This window comes from Lutra lutra, chromosome 9 (genome assembly GCF_902655055.1).
Source record: "Lutra lutra chromosome 9, mLutLut1.2, whole genome shotgun sequence".
In the NCBI taxonomy this organism is placed as follows: Eukaryota; Metazoa; Chordata; class Mammalia; order Carnivora; family Mustelidae; genus Lutra; species Lutra lutra.
In genome coordinates, this window is record NC_062286.1 from 86,922,609 (window position 1) to 86,945,626 (window position 23,018).

General features: G+C 47.8%; 1 protein-coding gene across 4 annotated transcripts in view; it reads left to right on the forward strand.

Moving 5' to 3' along the window:
- The window catches only part of NCK2 (NCK adaptor protein 2), a 156,680-nt gene that overhangs the window by 124,676 nt on the left and 8,986 nt on the right, over window positions 1–23,018 (forward strand). For all 4 annotated transcript variants that reach the window (XM_047744699.1, XM_047744700.1, XM_047744697.1 and 1 more), the window contains one exon: window positions 11,848–12,569. In XM_047744699.1, the coding sequence (XP_047600655.1) occupies window positions 11,848–12,569 (722 nt within the window). The remainder of the gene's footprint in view (window positions 1–11,847; window positions 12,570–23,018) is intronic.

Here is a 23,018-nt window from a genome sequence, read left to right on the forward strand (position 1 = left end):
ATTCCCTCGCAGTAACAAAACAGGGAGTGCGGGTTCTCAGAGTTCCAGTTAGCATGTGGATTTACTTTCTGGTCTGTTGTATAATCTACCATTGTTATGAACGTGAATACCTACACATCTCATACTTTGGAATTCTTTAGGATTCTGTCTTGGGAGCTCATTCCCAATAGAATTGACCTGCCAAATGTATTGCCCACATAATCTGGAAGCTTGTACGGCAGTTGTGGTGCCAGCGACCCAAAATACACTGGGACTTGTTTTTGTATATCTTAAGCGTCCAAGTATTTAGAACCAAAAATGTAAAACAACTCACAACAGATTAGTGGGAGGATAATTAGAGACGAGACAGATTGTTAAAAAGAATGCTAATGAGAGAAAAGCCTGGAGAGGTAAGGGGAAGTGAGGAGGGGTCCGTACCCTGAGGAGACCAGAAGAAGCAGGCGTGTAGTCATGTGTGGGTGTGCGAGAGGCACTGTGCTCTGTCCCTTGGGCCAGCCACTACCCCTTGTCTGAGGAAGGATGAGAACACAGGTTAAGTATTTCCCAGAAACCGATGTCTTGTACGCTGCTTGCTAAAATTAGCACTTTCTGCTTCGGTTTTCTAAAGAACATAGAGAACACCCTTTCTTGACTAAAGAGTTACTCATGTGGGAGCTTCAAGTTTTAGAACAGAGAAACGTGAACTAAAAATGCCTAGGAATTAAAGTAAAATCCTCTTACCATGTTTCTAACTGCATTTCCCCATATGGCACCCTCTCTTTTTTAGACCCTTTCCATATGTCTCCAACATTCCTTCTCGCTGTTACATTTTTGTGTCCGTCCCCTGGGAGCAGGCATGGGATACGGAGAGTGTATTTGTTTACTCGCATGTGCCGCGCAGCCTGATGCTGAGCCCCCTGGATCCCTGCAGGGCCCACCTGGGTGCCTCCTTGTGGTGCCGCCTCCTGCTGCGCCTCTGCCCAGCGCTCAGCTCTGGAATGTTCTGCCGGGCTCCTGCCTGACCCCCACCCTAGGCTGGAGTGTAGCTGGCAGGCTGCAGGCGGCCCGCTGCCATGTCTTCATGCCTCCTCCACTATGCTGTGAACTCACCGACTCCCTGCACACCCCCAGTTGGCCCAGTGGTTCTCGCAGCTGGGAAGGGACATGGAGGGCAGCTCTTCATTTTTAAGTCTGGAGCCATCGTGTTTCCCGAGAGCGGGCTGTTTACAGGGGAGTCTCGCCTGATTTTGTATTTTTGGTTTTTCAGGGAGCGTTCCCGTGGATGGTCTGACGTGGAACACTGGAGTGTTTATAAGTAGAGCATGAATATTAGTAGTAAAATGGTTGTGGTTCTCAGGCTGTTAATTTAACCCAGCTGAATCCATGTTTAACCTAAGTGCTAAGAAAAATGCTGTTGGTGGCCCTTTGAACCCCTCGCAGTTCTTCCATGGTATTTTTTTTTTTCTTTTACCCTGATGTGTATAGCTAAGTTTAAAAAGTGGAATTCTAAATTCCACTTGGGCTCTCTGTAGAACCCTCAAATGTCAGAATGAGGCTCGAAATGACCTGGTCCAAGCTTTTCTACGAAATCGGGCAAACTGAGTGACGTGTTCAAGGTCGCAAGGCTCATTCACAGCAAAGCCAGGCAGCTCCATGTGCAGATAAGGGAGGGCCTGGAGGCCAGGAGCCCAGGGACATCAAAGGCCCTGTCTTGGAGCACAGGTGGGGACAGCCCAGCATCATAGTAACTGGTGTCTGCCCTGTCCAGGGCAGCAGGTGAACTCACGAGCCTTTCTGCTCATCCCTGCTAGGAAAACAGGGCTCCTTTGTCGCCCCGAGTGAAGGCCCATTTTGCATCGATCATGCATTTCCTCTAGTGATGACCTGGAGAGCAGATGTAAGGTTGAGGGCCTGACCCCCCCAGGAGCATTTTGAGAAGAAAACAGGCATGTGCACACCCCTGTTGGGAAAACACCACCCTTGTTCTTCTCCACTTGCCCCTGCCTTTGCCTTCAACCAGAGGAAAACCTTAGGTATTTTAATAACAGCAATAAACACAGTGACGGCTCTCACTTGGTCTCTTGCTGTGTCTTAGACATTGCGCTTTGTGTGCTCCCCCGTTACTGGGCCCTCCTAACAGCCCACAGGGGCCTCGGATGTCCTCATACTACGGACGAAGAAACCGAGGGATAGAGCCACTAGAGAATCACTGAGGTCTGCGGCTCGTGGGCGGCAGAGCCAGGCTTGGAGCGCAGGCTATAGTTCGGCTCTGTCGCCTCTGCCAGCCATCGGCCACCTGTGTCTGCCCCCACGAGTGCGCCGTCCCTTTGCTCATTTGCATGTATTTACCATATTTCATTTCACTTAGCAGGTACGGCCCTATAGACTTGCGTGCGTGCTGAGTTTCTGCCAGTGGATTAACACGCTCGGTAACGTGGCAGCCTGTCTAGCTGAGCCGCGCCACGTCTCGTACACCCCTTTGCATATTCAGAAATGCTTGTGCTCGTGGGTCGGGAGTAGGTGTTGAGGGGTACTAAATATGTATTTTTAATTAAAAATTATAATGAAAATATAAAAAAATTCTTTTCATTGGCATCTGTGTTACCATTCGGCTTTCACATTAGATAGAAAAATCCTGTACCATAAATGATTTTTTTCCCCAGGCTTAAATGTTCGACTGTGTTATTTGCCTGCCTGCTAACACATGAACAGGCTTTCTGATGCCCAAAGAAGGGAATTCCAGCTCAGAGCCCCAGACGCATAGCCCCACGTGATGGTGGGCCCTCTGCTCCTGCACCTGTCTCTGAGCTAGCTCTGGGAAGGCTGCCCATTGGAAGAGCGACCTCCTGGGCAGAGGGGTAGCCAGTAGTCACTCTATCCCTCCCTCGGCTGACAACCCCTACCCGGACAGTGGGGGTTTGCCTCGGGTAGGGCCATCCCCTTCCATCTACCCATGTCCCTACCCCTTCTTGGGTTGGGAGGTTTGCTAGTTGTGATAACAGTCTGCTTCTCAGTAATGTGTTAACACTGCTGGCAACATAGGTGTGTGTCATTGGAGAGATCAATCCGGAAGGACGGATCAGTGCCTACGGAATCCTGGTGGTGAAATAGGAAGCAGAGCTTATTAATTAAGCAAACACTTACTGGATGTCAGGTCCTGAGGTCACAACGAGATGAAACACCATCTTTCTCAAGGAGATAAATACAGCATGGGCAGGTGGGCACTGAAATCGAGGTGGGTGAGTACGACAGGGCGTGTGGGGGTGACATGACCTTTAGTGTTTGCAGATCTTAGTGCTGACTAGGGGTTTGGGATCAGCTGTCGCCTTACTGTGGGGGAAAGGCCCACAGGAAGCTAGTTCCTCGCTGACCCTGAGTCCTGCCCACGAGCCCATGGTGTTTCCCAAGGTCATACTGTCTGCAGTCTGGCCGTGGAGATGCAGACTGACTAAGCTTTTGGAAAGAACCTTCGTTGTCATTTTTGAAAGCTAGATTCAAACCCTAGAGGAAGAAAGCTCCCTGGCCAGCTTTCTACTCTAGCTCCTTTGTTTCTAGCCCAGCCTGGCTGTCAGAAGGATGGATGCTCCCCTGTTGTTGTCAAACCTTCCAAGGCACATGGATGGGAACTGTGGCACCCAACAGCAATGACGATAAGGCTGGGATTTTTTGCAAATGAAACTGTTGCCCAAAGAGGTACAAAAGTGCCCAGGATGCATTTAGTCCTTTGGCTCACAAGTGGTTAGAAACTTATTGTTTCTGCTTCTTTCTGTCTATCTGGTTCCTAATGGTGAGTCTCAAGGGAAGGTGGAATTTTTTTCTGCCAGTGGGACACTCAGAATTCTGAGATTTAAGTTGACAAGCTTTTTGGTTCCCCGACACAGTTCTGCCAGCCTCCACTGTACACATCTTTGCCCCAGCACGGCCCAGCCCTCTGGTCTCATCCTACATCCCACTCTCCTGCTGGGCCTCCGTAGCGTGGCCCCACGGCCTCCTTCACGTCTGGCTCACAGCCCTATGCAGCCTGTCTCCTCTGCCCCCATGCTGCCTCTCCTCTCCGGAACTCATCCGTGGTCAGCAGTTGGCGACATGTTTGAGCCTCCATGTGACCTGTGTGACAAAAGGAACAGATGCTCCCTGAATCAGCTGAATGAGGAATTTACGCTTGAGTCTCCTTTGACAGATTTGGCCTCATCTGAAGTAAGCTGGGCTGAACAGCCTCCCCGCTCTCTTGAGAGCCATGCCTAAGATACCGGCCACAGCGATTCACTTGGGACCATCCTAAGTCAAATACACTAGGCCCCATCAGATTGAGGTTCGATGGTGTGGTTTGGTTAAGTCTGATGTCCTATGGCCACCCCCATGTCACACATGATGACTCTTGCAGTAAGTATTTTCAACCCAGGATACTCTGGGTCTCAGAAGCAGGCACACCAGCCCAGCCGTTAACCGTGATATGGTGCAAACGGCGGTCAGCACCCCAACCATCCTGCCCTCACTCTCATACCCAAACCTGGGTGCTCCCAAACTACGACTATATTCTTTTTGACATTCTCACCCAAATATAGCACTTTGCTAAGTGGGAATCAACAGTTTGGCATACTGAAGGAGGTGGGTTGGGAGGAGTAAGCGCAGGGGATGGGCGGTTGTATTTTTTCTGCACTCTTAAAGTGACAAAGTCGAATTAAAAGTAGACAGGGTGGAAAAAAAAAGTACAAAAAGAAGAGGAAAATTTCAAAAGGGAATCCAGTGGCTCACATCATTGGGAAGTATGGTAGGACCCAGGGGCTCTTTCTCTCATTCTGGGCCTCATCTCTGCTCAGCCATTCATTTTTCAGACATCTGTAAACGTGGGCAACTCCAGGTGGCTAGGGCTGGTGCTCGCCCGTAACTGTGGCAGATCAGGGTCATCGGTCCCCCACAGATGGCCCGGTGGGGTGCAGATGGCCCTGCTGAAGCCACAAGAAGAGGAGTCTTGTGGAATAAGGGAAGGGATAAAGGATACTCAACAGTTAAAAACAGCAACAGAGGACCACTGCATTGATTTTAATGGGTCATTTCTCGAAACATCGGAAGTTTAGTAAATTTGAGAGGTTTTTTTCCCCTCAGTATAGCAAATATTTTGATCATAAATTTCAGCACTGGTGCAAGCTAATCTTCTGATGTAGCCAAAAACACCAGATGCAAATTAAATGCACATATAAAAGCACCAAAAGCTATTAGAAGCCAAACATTAAATATATTCCGACTTTATATAAAAAGTTACTTTGGACGTGTTGTACCCTAATCAAACATTGGCATATCTCCTTAGCATTTAATAATAAAAGCTCTTTGTAACTTTCAGTCGACTCTTGTAATAGGCTCTAACCCTAATGGGGGAAATGCCCCCAAATTGTAAATGCCACCTTATTGTATTTTAGGTACAAGGAGGCTTTCTAGTTAAATCTGGTTACGCTGCAGATCCGATAAATAATGAAAGTAAAATGTCTTCACCATAGACCTCCTAAAACTTGGATGCACAATGTTTAAATGAATTGACTTGAATATACTTCTGAACTATCCTATTTGTTTGACATTTTGTTGAATCTCCAGAGCTCCAGCTGGCAGGTGACACTTAGAGCATATTTTGAAGTCGTCTGTTATAACATCTATCTTCAAAGGAGCATTTAAGCGATTTTCACTTGAAAATCAGCAACATTAATAATGTATGACATATTCAAGCTTTTATGAGAACTCCACCTTTAATGTATGTAATTTTATTCAAGAAAAGTTAAAATGTTCTCATGATCGTCAATGAAAATGTAACTCAGGATTAGAGACCCAGAGCTTGGTGTAAGAAAATCATCACGAAAGCTGAAAAGTGGTTTTTGTTTGGAACCAACTCACCTGTTTGCCCCTTCAAGTCATATTTTTATTACTGTTACTAGATGCAGATAAAACTCATGGAACAAACTGTGGCGGGTCTTTAACGTGACAGCTATGGAGGGGGCCTCTGTTGAGGAGCTTGTTCACATCCTTCCTCGGCTGTGATCCCCGTCCATCCCAGGCAGCCCTGTGTTCATGGGTCCACACCTTTCTCTCCAGCCTGACTGCTAACTTCTGTCCAGCCTGGAGTCCTGGGCCAGCGTTCAGGTTCTCTAAGACTTTTACCCATCTCCATATGTGGAGCCTGTTGTCCAGCACCCTCCTGCCCAGGACCCCTGGTGGAGCAAGGAGAACGTTGGAGCTGCCGGGGGGTTGTGAGGGAGGAGACTGGGGGGAGTGGACCCCAGTTGTTCTGAGAGCCTTATCGCTAATAGGGAAGTTAAAAATCCCAGTCCCGGGGCGCCTGGGTGGCTCAGTGGGTTAAGCCGCTGCCTTCAGCTCAGGTCATGATCTCGGGGTCCTGGGATCGAGCCCCGCATCGGGCTCTCTGCTCAGCGGGAGCCTGCTTCCCTCTCTCTCTCTCTGCCTGCCTCTCTGTCTACTTGTGATCTCTCTCTGTCAAATAAACAAATAAAATCTTTAAAAAAAAAAAAAAAAAAAAAAAAATCCCAGTCCCTCCTGAGCACGTGCCACATGAAACGTCTTTTTCTTTTTTTTTTTTTTTTTCACAATGATTTCCATTCCTCCTTTGTTCTTTTCTCTGTGCAAAGGTGTTGCAGTGTATACATTATTGAACAAGCCGTAGAGAAAGCCATTACTTGGCGAAAAAATGTTACTTGACATCACCCAATACAGCATGCCAGCCATCAAGGTTATCTGACGGTCCCATTCTAGATATTCTCACCCATAATACGATTCACCAGAACACAGCACAGCAAAGCCTCCAAAACACTCAGGCACCAAATAAAATCCGTGCAGTTGGATTTTATGGTTAACAGGAGAACGGAAAGAAAAGCCCATCATTTGAAGTCATGCCAGATCTTGCCAAAGCACACCAGTATCCCCCCTCCGCCAACACACACACTTTAGGTCCCCTGTCTTCAGTCCTGAACTGCCTGGTATCCAACCTATATCCAGGTCCCATACCCAAAGGGGTGAGGGAGGGGGAGGGGTATGGCCAGGTAGGGCAGCTGGGTACTGCTCTTGGGTCCTTCTTCCTGTCTGCAGCCTGGCTATCCCAGGGATTCATGATTGGGCCAAAGGAGCAGTCCCCGTGGGAAAGTGTGTTCTTCCAAAATACCACACAGAGAGGGCATGAGTAGAAACACTGGTTAATGAGGACTTCGGGTCTGCCTTGTGGGGTTAGTTACTGTTTACTTACTGTAGGTAAAGATTGCTTGAGACATGGCAAAAGAGGGTGAGGGTTTGCCTTGCCTACTGGGAAAATACATAACATTCTGAGAGAAAGAAAAAAATCACATCATCTTTGTTAGAAAATCAAAAACACACATTGATGGGTTCAAGGTGCTTTTGCTAGAACTGGGAGAAGTAGGTGGTATGACTTCAGTGAAAGAAGAAACAGAGCAGAAGATGTGTGGGAAAAATAGCCACAGAGAAAGTGGGGGGTAGGGGACTATGGAATTCCCACCCTGCCTCCAAATCCCTAACAGATTTGCCTTTATTTTTTATTTTTTTTAAACATTTTATTTATTTATTTGAGAGAGAGAGAGACAGTGAGAGAGAGCATGAGCGAGGAGAAGGTCAGAGGGAGAAGCAGACTCCCCGTGGAGCTGGGAGCCTGATGCGGGACTCGATCCCGGGACTCCAGGATCATGACCTGAGCCGAAGGCAGTCGCTCAACCAACTGAGCCACCCAGGCGCCCCAGATTTGCCTTTAAATTAGAGAGATTGCTTGGGGCCTGGATGGCATGTGGTTGGGGGGGGGCAGTGGTTTGAGTTGGGGCTGTCGGGCACAGCAGCGTAGCCGTCTGTGAGACGACCGTGAACCACACTGTCTGCTCTGCATTCACAGATTTCCCTCTGAGCCTTTGAGATTTCCCAGCTGCCACATGGCAGTGGCCCGGTGGCCTCATGTTTACTCGGGATACATTTCTAACCCCACATCTTCACTCCCTGAACCTCAGCCCTGCTTCCACCTGGAGACACGGGCCATTTCCTTTCCCGAGGACTAGAGGAAGCACTTATCATGGGGTTTGGAGGCTTGATATGGAAAGTAAGGATAGACTTCTGACAGCCTGCAGTCCTGACACGCTTCCCATAGCTGTCATGGTACAGGGTCTTACAGCACATGGTCTTACGGGTTCAGTAGGCTTTTATTGGTGCACGAGTCCACACCACTTCGCTGGCTGCACGTGTTGGGCCAGTTCCCTGATCCCCTCAGCCTGTTTCCCCATCTGTAGAGATAGAGGGATGCTCACTTTGTCACAGGGCTGTTGATCTGGGTGTTCAGGTCATGTAGATGTCGGGAAGGCCAGTTTCCTCCCTATTCCCAGACATCTGTCTCTTGAATTTTCCTGCCTCAGCAACTGCCTGTGACCTTGCTCCCAAGCAATAATGTTTCTCAGGTGCCAAAAGCTCGCCAGGCGAGCTTTCTATTTTGGTGGCCATCTGGCGTTGGTAACATGTTGCCAAGACTGTTCCGAGGACTTTGGCCCTCTCCCGGTAAAATACCTGTTTGGGAAAAAAGAAACGCAAGGCCCTCACTCAGAGTTGTAATCGTTATTCAGAGTCCTTCATGTGCCTTGTGTTACAATCTGCATTTGTTACCTGTTAGGGGCTGAATTATATTCCCCAGAATTGATATGTTGCATCTTGACGCACCAGTTATGTCAGTGTGTGACTGGACTTGGTAAAGGGCCTTTAAAAAGGTCACTGAGTTAAAACGAGGTCTTTAGGGTGGATCCAAGTCTGATGTCACTGGTGTCCTGTAAGAAGAGGAAATCAGGGCACAGACGTGCAACAAAGAGAGGCCCATGGAAAGACACAGCAAGAAGGCAGCCACCTGCCTGCTAACAAGGGAGGTCTCACTAGCCCCCAGAACTGTGAGAATATAGATTTCTATTTAAGCCCCATGATCTGTGGGGTACCCTGTCATGGCAGCCCCAGGCCACTAATACGGTGCCACTGTTGTCCACGGTTTATGGGTAAGAGAACGAAGACACACACTGAGTAACTTGCCCAAGACCACACGGCTAATAAGTGGCCTGCTTGGAGTCTCCTGTGGGCCGGGCTCTCAGTTGCTTTGCCGCATTCCATGCCCCCCCTCCCCTTCGAGAGTTGCCTCAAAGACTGGATCACATTAGAGTTGTAAAACAGGTCTAACTTTCCGTGGTGTGCTTGCTATGCGGAATGTTCCAGTCTTGATAAATTTAAGCTCCATGCAGGTAAGAAACATGCCTGTCTCGTTTTTCTTGGTCTCCCCAAAGTCTAGGATGGTGCCTGGTAAAAACTCAGTGGCTAAAGTAATTATTTTGTGCTTGAAGAGTCAGCAAAGTCACAAGCTCATAAGTTGGTCATAAGGTGGCTTCGACAATGTATCATGAGGTCTAAGGTCTATTGCTGGCATTTCTGCTGATCTTGACACCTTTCTGTGCCAATAAATATTCTAAATTCTGCTCTTCTGTAGGTGTTTTCTCAAGTAGCTTTCATTACTCGCAAATTTGAAAAGGTCTATTAGAAAGTTATCTGTAGGGGCACCTGGGTGCTCAGTGGATTAAGCCTCTGCCTTCGGCTCAGGTCATGATCTCAGGGTCCTGGGATCGAGCCCCGTATCGGGCTCTCTGCTCAGCGGGGAGCCTGCTCCCCACCCCTTTCTCTGCCTGCCTCTCTGCCTACTTGCCATCTCTCTGTCAAATAAATAAATAAAATCTTAAAAAAAACAAAAAGGGAAAGTTATTTGTAGGAGCACCTAGGTGGCTCAGCCGAATAAGCATCTGATTAAGCATCTTGGTTTCGGCTCAGGTCATGATCTCAGGGTCATGAGATCGAGCCCCGCACTGGGTTATGTGCTCAGCAGGGAGTCTGCTTGAAGATTCTCTCCATCTGTCCCTCCCCTCACACACACACTCTCTCTCAAAATAAATAAATCTTTTTAAAAAAAGTTATTTGTAAATATTATTTCTTAAAGTCTCGTCACCAGTAGAAATTTTCCTCTGCCTGGTCATTGCTGCCTTAGCATGCCGACTCCTTGATGAGGCTTAGAATACCCTGGTGCCTGAGCCTTCTGGACAGAGTGTACTTTCTGAGTGGTCTGCCTTCTAGATTTTGGAGCTAGTGAATCCCACATAGGTTTGAAATCACATGAAAGATTCATTTGAAGATTTAGAGGTTCATGTTTTCATGTAAAGTGAGTTAACTTGTAAGTGGAAGTCTAAAATCATAACTTGGCTTCATACCCTGGTTTACGTTCGTATTTCCTACATGCTTAAATAAAATGTTGTATATTTAAAAAAAAAAAAAAAGAAGAAGAAGAAAAGTCTGCTGAAGCCATTCACTAAAGAATTGGTATGTCTGCCTGAAAGCCTTGTGAATGATCCCTTCATGTCGCTGGGCTGTCACCTCGTGCTTGCTGTCCAAGGGCCTTACAGTGGCCAGACCCCACTGCTGGCACTAAGTGTGGGGCAGCGGAGCCTCAGCCTGGAGGTGTGGGGGTGCTGGTCTAGGAGGCAGTGCTTAACACCCCACAGTAGACAATGGTCATAAGGCAATGTTCTGTTCCTCTTGAACTCCTGCCTGCTCAACAAGGGAGTAGAAGCAAAGATAATCCTTAAGATCATTCTGTCTTTACTTCATTTAATGGAAGAAAATGAGAGGTACAAGCTCTACCCATAAAAGTGCTTTGGTGTCATTTGTGGGGGTGGTTATCTGCAAATGGCCAGTTTCCATACCATCAAAATCCCCACATTGACAAGTTAGGAGGTGTTGTGGAGCTGGTGGGCGGGCAGCTGTCTATCAGGCAAAGCTGGGGAGCCTGCCCGCCCTGTGAGGCTAGTGGCCCCCGTGGCTCTGAACACCAATGTACCTTTCTCCCCTAGGCTCACTTCTCAAGAAGGTTCCGGAATTCTCTATGTTCTACCAGGGCTGAAACACTTTTACCTTAGAGCTTTTCACACTGTTTTCCTCTTGCACAGGAGGAAGTAAGTTTCCCAATGCAACTCAGTACTCACTCCCTTACGTATCTGAAGCTTCAGACCCTGCTCAATGCTCTTTGAGATTTTCTTATTCCCTTAAAGAAAACCCAAACAACACACACAAACAAGACGGTCACAACCCATTAAATTGGTTTTATGATCCACTAGTGGGTTTTGAATCACCACATGAGAAATTCTGCCTTAGGCTTAACAGATGAACAATTTTTTCCTAATTGGCTCATCACAACATGTGGGAAATGAGTCTCTTGTTTTGAAAGGACAGAATTGCAGGAAGACGAGAGAAGGAGAAGGAGGGTATTGGTTTGCGCCCAGTGGGGCCAGTCTACTGCCAGACAGCTCTGGGAGGGCCCAGAGTGTCCCCGAAGTGCCACAGGCGTTGGGTTGGTGAGGTGGGAGCTGGGCAGGCAGTTCTGACCAGTCCTAGACTTAGAGCAGGTCTGAGCTCATCAGTCCAACTTCCTGGTGGGTACGAAGGCCAAAGACATCCTATCTAAGCCACTCTACCTTATTTTTCTCTAAGAGGGTCACAGGAATTTTCTAAAAAGTAGCATCCTTCCAAAGGAAGCTAGCTCTCTGCTCTTTTGTAATCTTTTTGCATTGCTAGTACTCTGGCAATCTTTCCCAAGTGATTGAGAGAGGGGAGGTGTAGAAATCCCCAGCTTTTGCAAAGGTGCACTCCAGCTGCACCTCCCTTTGCTGGCTATGGCTGTAGGGTGTGCCCGTGGTGGCTTCGTCTCCCTCCTGCCCCCCGGTGTGTCAGAGGGCTGGGGAAGGCATGTCTGAACACCAGGGATGCCCCGTGTGTGCCCACTGAGCCCTTGCTGTGTCTCCGCAGGCCTCGGCAAGACCAAGAGGAAGACGAGCGCGCGGGACGCGTCCCCGACGCCCAGCACGGATGCCGAGTACCCTGCCAATGGGGGCGGTGCCGACCGCATCTATGACCTCAACATCCCCGCCTTTGTCAAGTTCGCCTACGTGGCGGAACGGGAGGACGAGCTGTCCCTGGTGAAGGGGTCGCGTGTCACCGTCATGGAGAAGTGCAGCGACGGCTGGTGGCGAGGCAGCTACAATGGGCAGATCGGCTGGTTCCCCTCCAACTATGTCCTAGAGGAGACGGACGAAGCGGCCGCTGAGTCCCCCAGCTTCCTGAGCCTGCGGAAAGGCGCCTCCATGAGCAACGGCCAGGGCGCCCGGGTCCTGCATGTGGTGCAGACGCTGTACCCCTTCAGCTCGGTCACCGAGGAGGAGCTCAATTTTGAGAAGGGGGAGACCATGGAGGTGATTGAGAAGCCCGAGAACGACCCTGAGTGGTGGAAGTGCAAAAACGCCCGGGGACAGGTCGGCCTGGTCCCCAAAAACTACGTAGTGGTCCTAAGCGACGGGCCCGCCCTGCACCCCTCGCACGCGCCGCAGATAAGCTACGCGGGCCCCGCGTGTAGTGGGCGCTTCGCGGGCCGAGAGTGGTACTACGGGAACGTGACACGGCACCAGGCCGAGTGCGCCCTCAACGAGCGGGGCGTCGAGGGCGACTTCCTCATTAGGGACAGCGAGTCTTCGGTAAGTGCCCCAGGGTGGCAGAGGCCTGGCGGCCGCGGTGTACTCATCTCCATGGGTACATTGTGCCCCGCGCTGGTCAGCTCCCTTCCCTGTCCACACACGGCCCATAGCCAGAGCAGGTCTACAGCTCTCGGTAGCCTAGAGCCACCCGTATCTGGGGCTCCAGTTAAGCTTGGGAAATACGATTTGCCTGTAAACCCACGTAAGGTTGCTGCTCTGTAATAGACATACGTCTGCCGTGGGGATGGGAACCCAGCTGGGGACAGTGGTTGTCATTGTCCTGTAGACGTACTCTTGCAGATGGGATGGTAAGGAAGGTGGTTTTATAGCTCCTGAAGGTGGTTTGGCTGCTCTACAGAAATTACCCTTTAATGTTCTACAGACTCAGACATCGTTTTTCTCTCTAGGCTTCCCATTCTGTTCATGAGCCCACTCCCTGCCGACCGCAGCCCTGGTGGTTGACTTTGTTTCCTCTCTGGGTCCGAGGCATGTCTGCTGCTCTCAGCGGGCGGAGCACCTGGGTTCTGACACAGCCTTTGTGCGTTGTTTGGTTTTCCTTTTGAAACCGTACAATCCTACGGTCCTCTCTGCTGCAGGCAGCATCACGGAGTTCATCTCTGAAAAGCTTTTAAAAGCACTTATGAACGGAATTGAAAAGAAGAAGACAGGGCTTAAGAGAGCAGAGTTTGCATGTGTGAACTGAATCAGAGGTAGGAGGCTGCTTGCCTCATAGCAGATCCTCTTCCAGCGGTCGGTTGACAGATCTGGGGTTTGTGTTTTGGGTACGTGGCTGAGCCTGTCTGGAAGAACAGGGCAAGTGTCACGCAAGGTAACCTTTTCATGTGTAAACATTGTGGAAATACTCAACCCAACTGGTTTTGTTGATCCCTTTGCAGATGCACCTTCCATATAATAAGATTCCCCCGAAACAAGAGTGCTGTAGATAGAGTGCATTGCAGTTATGTTGTGTCGGTTCTGGCGGATTTCAGTTTAATTTTTAAAATGCAAACTACAAGACTAGGAAATATGTAAACTGTACTGTAATTGGGGTCCTCTGGGAAGGCTGATAGCGCCATCAGTCAGTGCATATTTAAGACTCTTGCAGAAGGATCTGCGAGAAACTCGAGGCCATGGAAATGTTTTTCCGTCTCTGAGAGAGAGGCACCTGTGATGTGTTCTTCGAGGCAGGAGGAGCATCATGGTGGTGGCGACTGGACCCCTCGCCATGTCAGCAGGTCGCAGCGTTGGCGGCCGCCTTAGATGTGCTGAGGCAAGCACCCCAGGCCTGGATATTAACTCCCTCTGAAATCTGAACTCTGTGATTTTCTTATCCAGCCACCAGAGCTTATCGTTGCTGGCAAGCCATCAGATCGAATCGTTCTCACGTGACGTAAGCTCTGCGCAGAGCTGCCTTCAGATCATGCCGGAGGCTTAGGAGGATGAAGTATGTTGCACGTTTAACTCTTGAGCAGAAACTTAGAGGAATCACTGTAAAACCAATTATGGTAGAAGGTGGTTGGTCCAGAGTGCCTAAGGGATAAGTATAATCCTGAGTCAGAAAGTATAAACTTGATTTAGAGATTTGGAATTTGAGGGGCACCTGACTGGTCCAGTTGGTGGAGCGTGTGAGTCTTGCCTTGGGGTTGTATGTTCAAGCCCCACATTGGTTGTAGAGATTACTTTAAAAAAAAAAAAAACTCAAAAAAAATAATTTTTGAGTTTGAAGACACTTTTAAGAATGGAGAGGGGTCAAAGCAGCCCTGTGGTGCGGAGACCTTAGCCTCATTCACTGTTCTTCCTATCTAGGGCTCGGGGACGGGGTAGATGAGAAAAGCGCCCTCCCAACTGCTGGCCTCGGGGCAGACTTCCTACTACATTTCCATAGGAAACACATATTCGGCGGGTGTCACTGTCTGAACTCAGAGACCAGATCCTTGTGGATGGGGGGACACAGGCCTCCCCCTTCTCACTGGGCTTCGCAGGAGCGTGTTTTTCGCAAACTGGAGGTTTACGGCAGCCCCGTGGTGAGCAAGTCTGATTGGCACCATTTTCCACCAGCATTTGCTCACCTCATGTCCCTGTCCCATCTTGTTAATTCTCACAGTATTTGATACTTTTTCCTCATGTTTATATTTGTTATGGTCATCTGTGATCAGGGATTTTTGACTCCCTGAAAGTTCAGGTGATGGCTAGTGTTTATTAGCCATGAAGTATTTTTAGTTGAGACGTGTGCATTATTTTTTAAACGTAATGCTATCACACACTTAATGGACTACAGGATAGTGTAAACGTAACTTTCATACACACTGGGAAACCAAAGAATTCATCTGATTTGCTTTCTTGTGACATTGGCTTCTTTGTGATGGTTTATAGAGTATTTCCGAGGTACGCCTGAGTTTTCTTCACCTGGGTTCCGTCTTAGTACTTGAATAAGCTCCCGGGTCTTGTTTGTCTCAGATTATAAGAGAATATGCTGACTTTCTAAATAATTGAAACGTTAATTATTGACACTGTATTTTAACCATTTTTATAGGACACTCTCCTGATTTTTTGCATTTTGTCTTAACTTAGAAAAGCGAGCTATGGCACACTAATAGTGTGATTCCAGGGGAATGGAGGCAGGAGAGGACCCCCCCATCAGCCCTGCACCCTCTCTAGCACTGGCTTGGGCTGAGGAGGGCCACATGACCCAATGTACAGGGCTGTGACGGTGTGCAGGGCTGCTGGTCCTAGTGGCTTTTGCCTTCACGCATGGCATTTTCCCTGTTGGGATGCCTGCCTTGTGCCAAAGGGATGTTCTGGGGGTCTCCAAGGCGTGCTGCTGCATTTCTCCCAACAGCAGACCTAGGTCTGCTTTTCCTACTCCCACCTGGGACCTCTGAGGCTGTTGAGGAACTTTATGGATGGACAGATCCATTCCTTATTCATTTTCCACCATCTCCTCTCTGCCTCTGCCTCTTGGCCAACGCTCTCTTATCCTTTGTCTCCTTTGCTATTCACTTTGGCACTTCTGAGATGAGAGCCTGGCTTTCAGAGCCACCACCAGACCGATGTGAGCCCTTGACATAGCAGCTGTAATCTAAAAGGACATCGTGTCCTGCCGGGGTCGGAAAGGCTTCTGATGGGATGCAGGGACATCGTTTCATTTCCCTTCTCTCTCGCCATCTTTGGGCCTGGGACTTTCCTCTGATTGAGGTCACCACAGGACACCTGGCTTCTGCGGGAGCTCAGCGGCTTCTCAGAGCTCTTCTTCCAGATAGGCCTCCTTAAGATCTCCTGAGGGATTCTGCTATAAATAATCAAGGCGCTTGCTTGATGTTATCGTGCATTTAAAAATACTCAGTATTTCCCTGTTTTGAAAAATAAAAATACACCTAACACTGCATCTTTGCAGACTACCAGTAGAGTTGCCTAGGACATGTGTGCATTTAAGGGAGGAGGAGCGCCTGTTTTGGAAAAATAAATACAAACCTTACCACATCCTGGGCTTGCCGGTGTGAGTGATGTCCTGGGTGTTTTCAGAGCTATCTGTCAGGCATGTTTTATCAAGGAATGAACAGACCAACCAAAGGATCCTGTTTGGGTGCCCTTTCCTGTCCCAAATCTCAATACCTACCCTCTGTTTCTACCGTCTTCTCTCCCTTGCTCCCAGCCCCATAATTATCATTTCTCTCAGCAGCTCAAGGTGAAAACAGCACCGTTTCTTACCCTCCATGTTCCGATTTCCTGCGTGCACCTGCGAATCCACAGCTCACGAAGTCTAGAGAATTCCAAGTTCCTGCCTGTCCTCTGTGTGCTCACCAGACACCCTGATGCATTTGCCCGCATGTATTTGTACTCTGCGGATAGGGTTGGAAAGCCGTGCTCATAGTTAGGAAAAACCAGCAGCGGGCATTCTGGGAGGCTCTGGAAGTTGTCAGTAACTTAGCTTTACAGGAGCTCCATCCTCCATCCTTGAAGCCATTATTTGGAAAGAGACAGTTTACGCCTGTGATGCGGTCTGCCGAGGAGACAAGCCGTGCAGCACCCGCCCGTGGTTTAGGGAGCCCTTCTCCTCCGCCGAACTTTAGAAATCCCGGCGAGAGCTCCTTCTTCCACATGTGTATGGTATGTTTCACAGTAGGATTTGGAAACTTTAATTGCTGATCATCCACTGCATTTGTTTCTGATGGAGAAAAACTACCTTTTGCTAAAGATCACGTAATGTGTGCGTTGACCACATGAGCAGTCATGTGTTCCATTCCTTGCTCTTTTTGAAAAAGAAAATTATATATATCTATATATAGGTATATATAGATACATATCTCCATCCATCCATTAAGATTATCTGGCCAGGGAGGAACAGAAGGACAGAATTAGTATAGTTCCTTGCTATAGTATTCAAATTTTATTTCTTCTAGAAATCATAATTTTTTTGCCAAAACTCTGTTTTTGGGTGATGTCATCCCTTTGCCTCTCTAGATCACTGATGCTTACACTGTCCCACAGGCCAACATCCCTCTGAGGGCCTGGTAAGATAGAGACCGTGGGGTCCCACCCCTAACGTTCCTGACTGTGAGTCCCGTACCGTGACTCCTGGCAGATCTGGAGCCTGAGAATTTGCATTTCTTAGCACATTCCTCAGCGACGCTGATGCTGATGCTACTGAACTGAGGACCACACTTTGAGAATGATTATTGTAACCCCCGAATGGTTTCAGACATACTTATATTTGCTGTTGAAATACTACATTTGCTTAATTCTACATTTGCAAGAACTATAAACATGCTCAAAGGTGAACATTTATCTCTTCTAAAGTTTCCCTTAGGTAGAACTGTTGGCTTTCTGTTGAGTGGAATTCAGCTTCTAAAGTGCTTTTTGTCGGTTTTTTTCAGCTGTTTAGGATGGCCTTTGCTCTGTGTCTCAGAGTGGGAAAGAGGGCAGTCGTCAGGGCAGAGTGAACCCTGCTTCCTAGCAGCTCAGAGAGGGGGGACCCACGGAGTGAGTTCCTTCCAACAGTGACACTCACGAGCTTTCTAAATCCACGGTCTGGGGCCATGATCTCTATGCCTTCTCAGGTGTGGGTTAATGTTAAGGAAGAGCAGTGCCTACATGCATCTTTCCATTGAGAAAACAGTAAGTTACTTTTTAATCATCAGGCTCTTTGCCCAGTACTGAATGGAAGCTTTAAGCCTGTATTTTTTTTTTTTGTAGTATGTCTCACTTGAAATATATCGCATTTTTAAAACTGCAAGGACCTGAAGCATCACTTAGGATGGCTGCTTTTCTAAGAGTTCACTCCTCATCACCGGTCTCGCTGACCCACCTCTCAGATGGCCCTGAACCTCTTCAGCTTCAGCTGGCCCTTCCGTATTTACCTTCAGACAAATCGACAAACTCACGCATCTGTGAAAAAGACTAGAGTCTTATTTAAAGCTAGTTCTTGAAATATGATCAATCACAAGTGTGCCCAGGGTATCCCTCGTGATTTTTTTCAGAACCCAACGAGGGCTTCTATACTGAGCCCTTGGCCTCCGTTCAAGGCCTGGCTCCCCGTTCATCCCCGGAGGAGGGGGTTCTTCCTGGGAGGAGGGGGATGGACTGGTTCTCTGAGTGCTCTGCCTGTGTCTTCGCAGACTACCGATAGAATTGCATGTAACCAGCAGGCAAAATAACTTGGCCCTTCAGGAACACAAAGCACCTGAGAATCTTAGAAAACCATTATTTATGATGAAGGGCTTTAAATGGAGTCTGGTTTCTGCTTTGTTGCAAATAAAAGTAAATAATACTGAATCCATTGATTTGTTTTTGGAGGGAGATTAATGTTGAAAAGGAAGAGTAGGCTGTCACCCCAAACTCAGCTAACTGGTGACGTGTAAAGGAAACAGGCGTAGGTTCGCCAAGGGGGCCCTGTCAGGCCAGTGGACTAGGGCAGTGAGGCTGTGCAGAGCCACTCTCCCCCTTGTGAGCTGAGAGTTGCTGAGTGGCCTCTTCTGTTCATGCATGGTGTCTTTCCAGGTCCTAGTGTGCAAGTTTCCCTCCATGCACTTGTGTTCCTGCTGTTGGGTTCTTGGACTGGGCTGTCTCTGCCTCCAGACCTTTATACAGGCCTAGAAAAATCTAGAATGCAGTTTGCCCCCCCTGTGCCCCTCACCAGTGGAATGTATACATGTCCTTCAGGTCTCATTCCAGCCACCTTTGCTCCTGCAGAGTCTTTCCTGACCTGCAGGCCTGGGCCATGTGCTCCCCACATGCTCCTGGGTGACAGGGCAGTCTTACACTCGGGTGACTTTGCCCCTGAACATGGCCGTGCTGGCCCCTTTGAAGGCCAGGTCAGCACAGAGAGTTTGTACTGTGTCACGCTATTGGCCATTGAATCCCACTGCTTTGGTGGGATTCTAAGAAACACTCTGCGTTAACCAACGAATTAATTATCCAGAAGGTGTGTAATAGATTCAGTATGGGAATCAGCAGCCAACCAGTGCCGAGTGCTAGAGATTCCGAAGTTCTCTGTCCGTGCCTGTGTTCTCCCGGGGCTGTGCTTAAATGTGTTGCTGGAATCCGAACTGTGGCCTCTGGTGTATTTTTTTGCTGCCACGAGGGTGGTCCAGACACCCTCTGTTGAGGCCTGCAGACATAATGAAGAGAGAAACGGTCATCCAGTAACCACTGCCAATTGAAGAACAAGTCTTTCAAAGTAAAACAAAAAAATAGGTCCAAGTCAACAATTTATCCATAACAGTATTCAGAAAGATTTTCATAAAATTCTCCTAAACCATGAACTACCATTTATTTATCTAAATATTTCTGTTGCTCTCATAGTAAATCACCAGTACGTGTAAGAAATGGTTTTCTCCAAAAACATTTCACAATGTAATGGAAATTTTTAAAAACTGGGTCAAGGAAGTTCTTAGCCCTTAATCTGTTAGAAGGGCTTATGTGGCAAACACATGCAGTACCAGTGTAAGCCTCTGGGTTGGTTTTGGTTTTTGTTTTTTATTTTTATCTTTATTTTTTAATAATTTTTTAAAAAGATTTTTTATTAATTGACAGAGATCACAAGTAGGCAGAGATGGGGGCGGGGGATGCAGGCTCCCTGCTGAGCAGAGAGCCCGATGCGGGGCTCGATCCCAGGACTCTGGAATCACGTCCTGAGCCGAAGGCAGAGGCTTTAACCCACTGAGCTACCCAGGCGCCCCTGTTTTGTTTTGTTTTGTTTTGTTTTTTTTAATAATCAGTTTTTTAGCTGTGGCTATAGAAATAGCTAAATATATTTGTCTTCTGGACCGAGGCTTCCATGTGGTTTCTATAGGAGGTGGAAGTTAGGCTGACCTCCCAGTAACTTGATGATCATGCCACTGAATTAGCAGTGAGAGAAAACCATAGAAAGTATTAGGACCTCTGTGAACTGGGCAGTTTTGTTTTGTTTCCCACAACACACACACACGTGCGTAGACACAGAGCGAGGGGCACGTGAGGCTGCTGGCCCAGGCTGGTGCCCACTGGCCAGCCCAAAGCTGTGCTTCTTGCCACAGATGTGTTTTCTCTGCTGGTGAAGGAAGACCCCCTGTACCATCTCCAGCTTTCAAGATTGGAGGAACCAGGACAGACAGAGAAACATTGAAATCTGGCTCTCGTTGACACATGGTAAACAGCAACCTGCAGTCTCACATGTCTTCTCTTCTTAAACTGAGGACCCTGGCCTGCCTGCCAGGGGTCTTCACCAAGTGTCCTGAGAAAACTCTTCCTTTGCAAGGAAGGAATTCCTTCCTATAGAAGGAATTCTGCAAGGAGTGTATACGTTGGTCTCGAGATGTGTGCAAGGCAGGTACGTGCCCAGCGCACATGGTTTCTAGGGTATCTCACTAATACTACCAACATGCAGATATTCTGAGACGGACCAGCAGGTGTCCCAGCCAAAGCAAGGCAGTATCATGGTAGCATTTTCGGAAAATCAAGAAAAAAGTGATTCATAGGAAAAAGTAAAGTTTAGGGATGATTGTTGCCTGACCCCAAGCCAAAGGAAAGCACGCATTTTTGGATCAGGAGGTGAGTCTGAGCCCTGTCTCCAAACTGCCACATGTGTCCCCCTCCATATCCCACACCCCTCTCAGAAAACCGACTAACCAGGGTCACCAGGTGTTTCAGGTGATCTGAGGGAAATGTTGCATACCACTGCTGTGCCCTCATTAGGAGGTGATGCACTGGACCCCGCCACTTCCCCAGCCCACCCCCAGTGCTCCTGCGGCCGGTGACTGCTCTGCCAGACTACTGCAGGTTAGCGTCCATGGCGGGAGAAGCACATGTCCTGGCCCATCCCGATGCCTTGGCTCCCTTTGTCACATGCCTCTTATTTCTACCGGAATTTCACAAAGCTTTTTAGACCCCACAGAAACTTTAAGAGAAGTTTTTTTGTTGTTTGTTTGGTTGGTTGGTACTTTTTATAGTGGCAAAGTGTACATAATACAGAAGTTACGGTTTTAACCATCTTCAAGTTCAGTTGCGTCATGGATATTCGCATTATTGTGCAGTCATCGTTACCATCCATGTCCAAACCTTTTTCAGCTTCCCTGCTTGGGATTGTATCCCCATTAAATACCACCCGTCTCCCTCTTCTCCCAGCCCCTGGTGACTTTCTGCTTTCTGTCTCCATGAATCCAACCACTCTAAGCTCCGTGTTGGGGTGGAATCATACAGGATTTGCTCTTTTGTGCCTGGTTTATTTCATGTAACATCATGTTCTCGGGGTTCATCCGTGTTGTAGCCAGTGAGAGGATGTCCTTCCTTTTTTAAGGCTGAATGGGGTTCTGTCGTATGCCCAGACCACATTTTGCTTATCCATTCATCTGTTGATGGACAGTTGGTTGGGGTTTCCACCTTTTGGCTGTTGTGCATAATGCTGCTGTGAACATGGGTGTGCAAATACCTTTTCAAATCCCAGACTTCATTGGTTTTAGATGTATGCCCTGAAGTGGAGTGGCTGGATGAAATGGTAGTTCATTGGTTAATTTTTTTGAGGACCTGCCCTCTGTCAGTCACAGCAGCGGCACATAGCACGTTCCCACGGGTGGTGCATAGGGTTTCTCCACATTCACGCCAGCAGTTGTTACTTTCTGTTTTTTTTGTTTTTGTTTTTCACGATAACCATCCCAATGGGTGTGAAGTGACAGCTCGCTGTGGTTTTGATTTGCATCAGCACATAACCTCTTAATCTCACCTTTACTGTTTGCTTCTTTGGGGATGTTTCTCATGGCAGTAGTACTAAGCAGCTCCTCCCCGTTACCTCCATAGGATGACAAGAGCCAGGGAGAATAACAAAATAGATACCCCATGAAGTTTATGACACTGAAAGCAGTTCATTATGAATGAGGTCCGCAGGTAGTCATTACAAGTGGAATTGCGTACAAACTGGCCTGCTCACCCCCTTCTTCCTTACTGTGTTCTGTTTCACCTTTTTGAAAGTTCCCACTACATTACAGTCATGGGAAATATGACAGAATCAAGCATGTGTAGGTCGGCAAACAAACAGGAGAAGACACATGTAAAACTTTCCTTAGCTGGGCAGCAGTCATTCTCCCAAGTGTGGTTGCTGCACAAGCATTAGTGTCACCAGGGAACTTGCCAGAAATGCAGATAATCAGACCTCACCCCAGACCTGCCAAATTGGAGTCTCTGGGATGGAGCCACGTGCCTTCTGTGTTGATAGGCTCTCCCAGTGATGCTGTGTTCGGATTTGGGAACCACTGGATTGTGGCATCAGAAATTGGTTCCAGCCCTTTTGAACAGCAGTGTGTTATATGGTAAGATGAATCGCTGAATATCATTTATTGTTGACCATTTACACTCGGCATGACGTGGCAAAAAGACAAAGAGTGACAAGGACAATATTCTGAAAGTCTAGCCTCTGAAATAGTTACATTTAACTCTAGGAAATATGTTTTGGGAGGCAGGGAAGGATAAACACACATGCACACACTAACTTGAAAGTGGACCCTAAACACTGTCATTTAAAGATTAGTAGACCGTTCTGTGGTTGACGACTGAGTTCTGTAAGAGTTTATTTCAAAAGAGAATGAGAATGAGAATGCTTGGTCATGTCACGTATGGATTGGCCTCAGGCCTGGGAAGTAAATACTTCAAAGACACATTTATAGAGGAAGAGAAAATGCCAGCAAAGAGATAATCGATGGAGAAACAGAGTAGTATCAGTTGACATTTAGTGGCCTAAGTATAGACAGTGAGTCAATTTTGATTAAAAGAAGGCCGTATTGGACAACCTGGGCAGGTGATCTAGCAGAATGATAAAACCAAAAGGCAGCTTTTTTGAGATAAGAACAGAGAGAGTATTGATCAGTGGAAGATCAGTGGAATAGAGTTTGCCTCTAATCCATTGGTTCTCAGATTTTTTTTGGTCAAGGAACTGCTTCTCTGGACAAAGAGTACCTTCCTTGAAGAAGTATAAAAGAGATC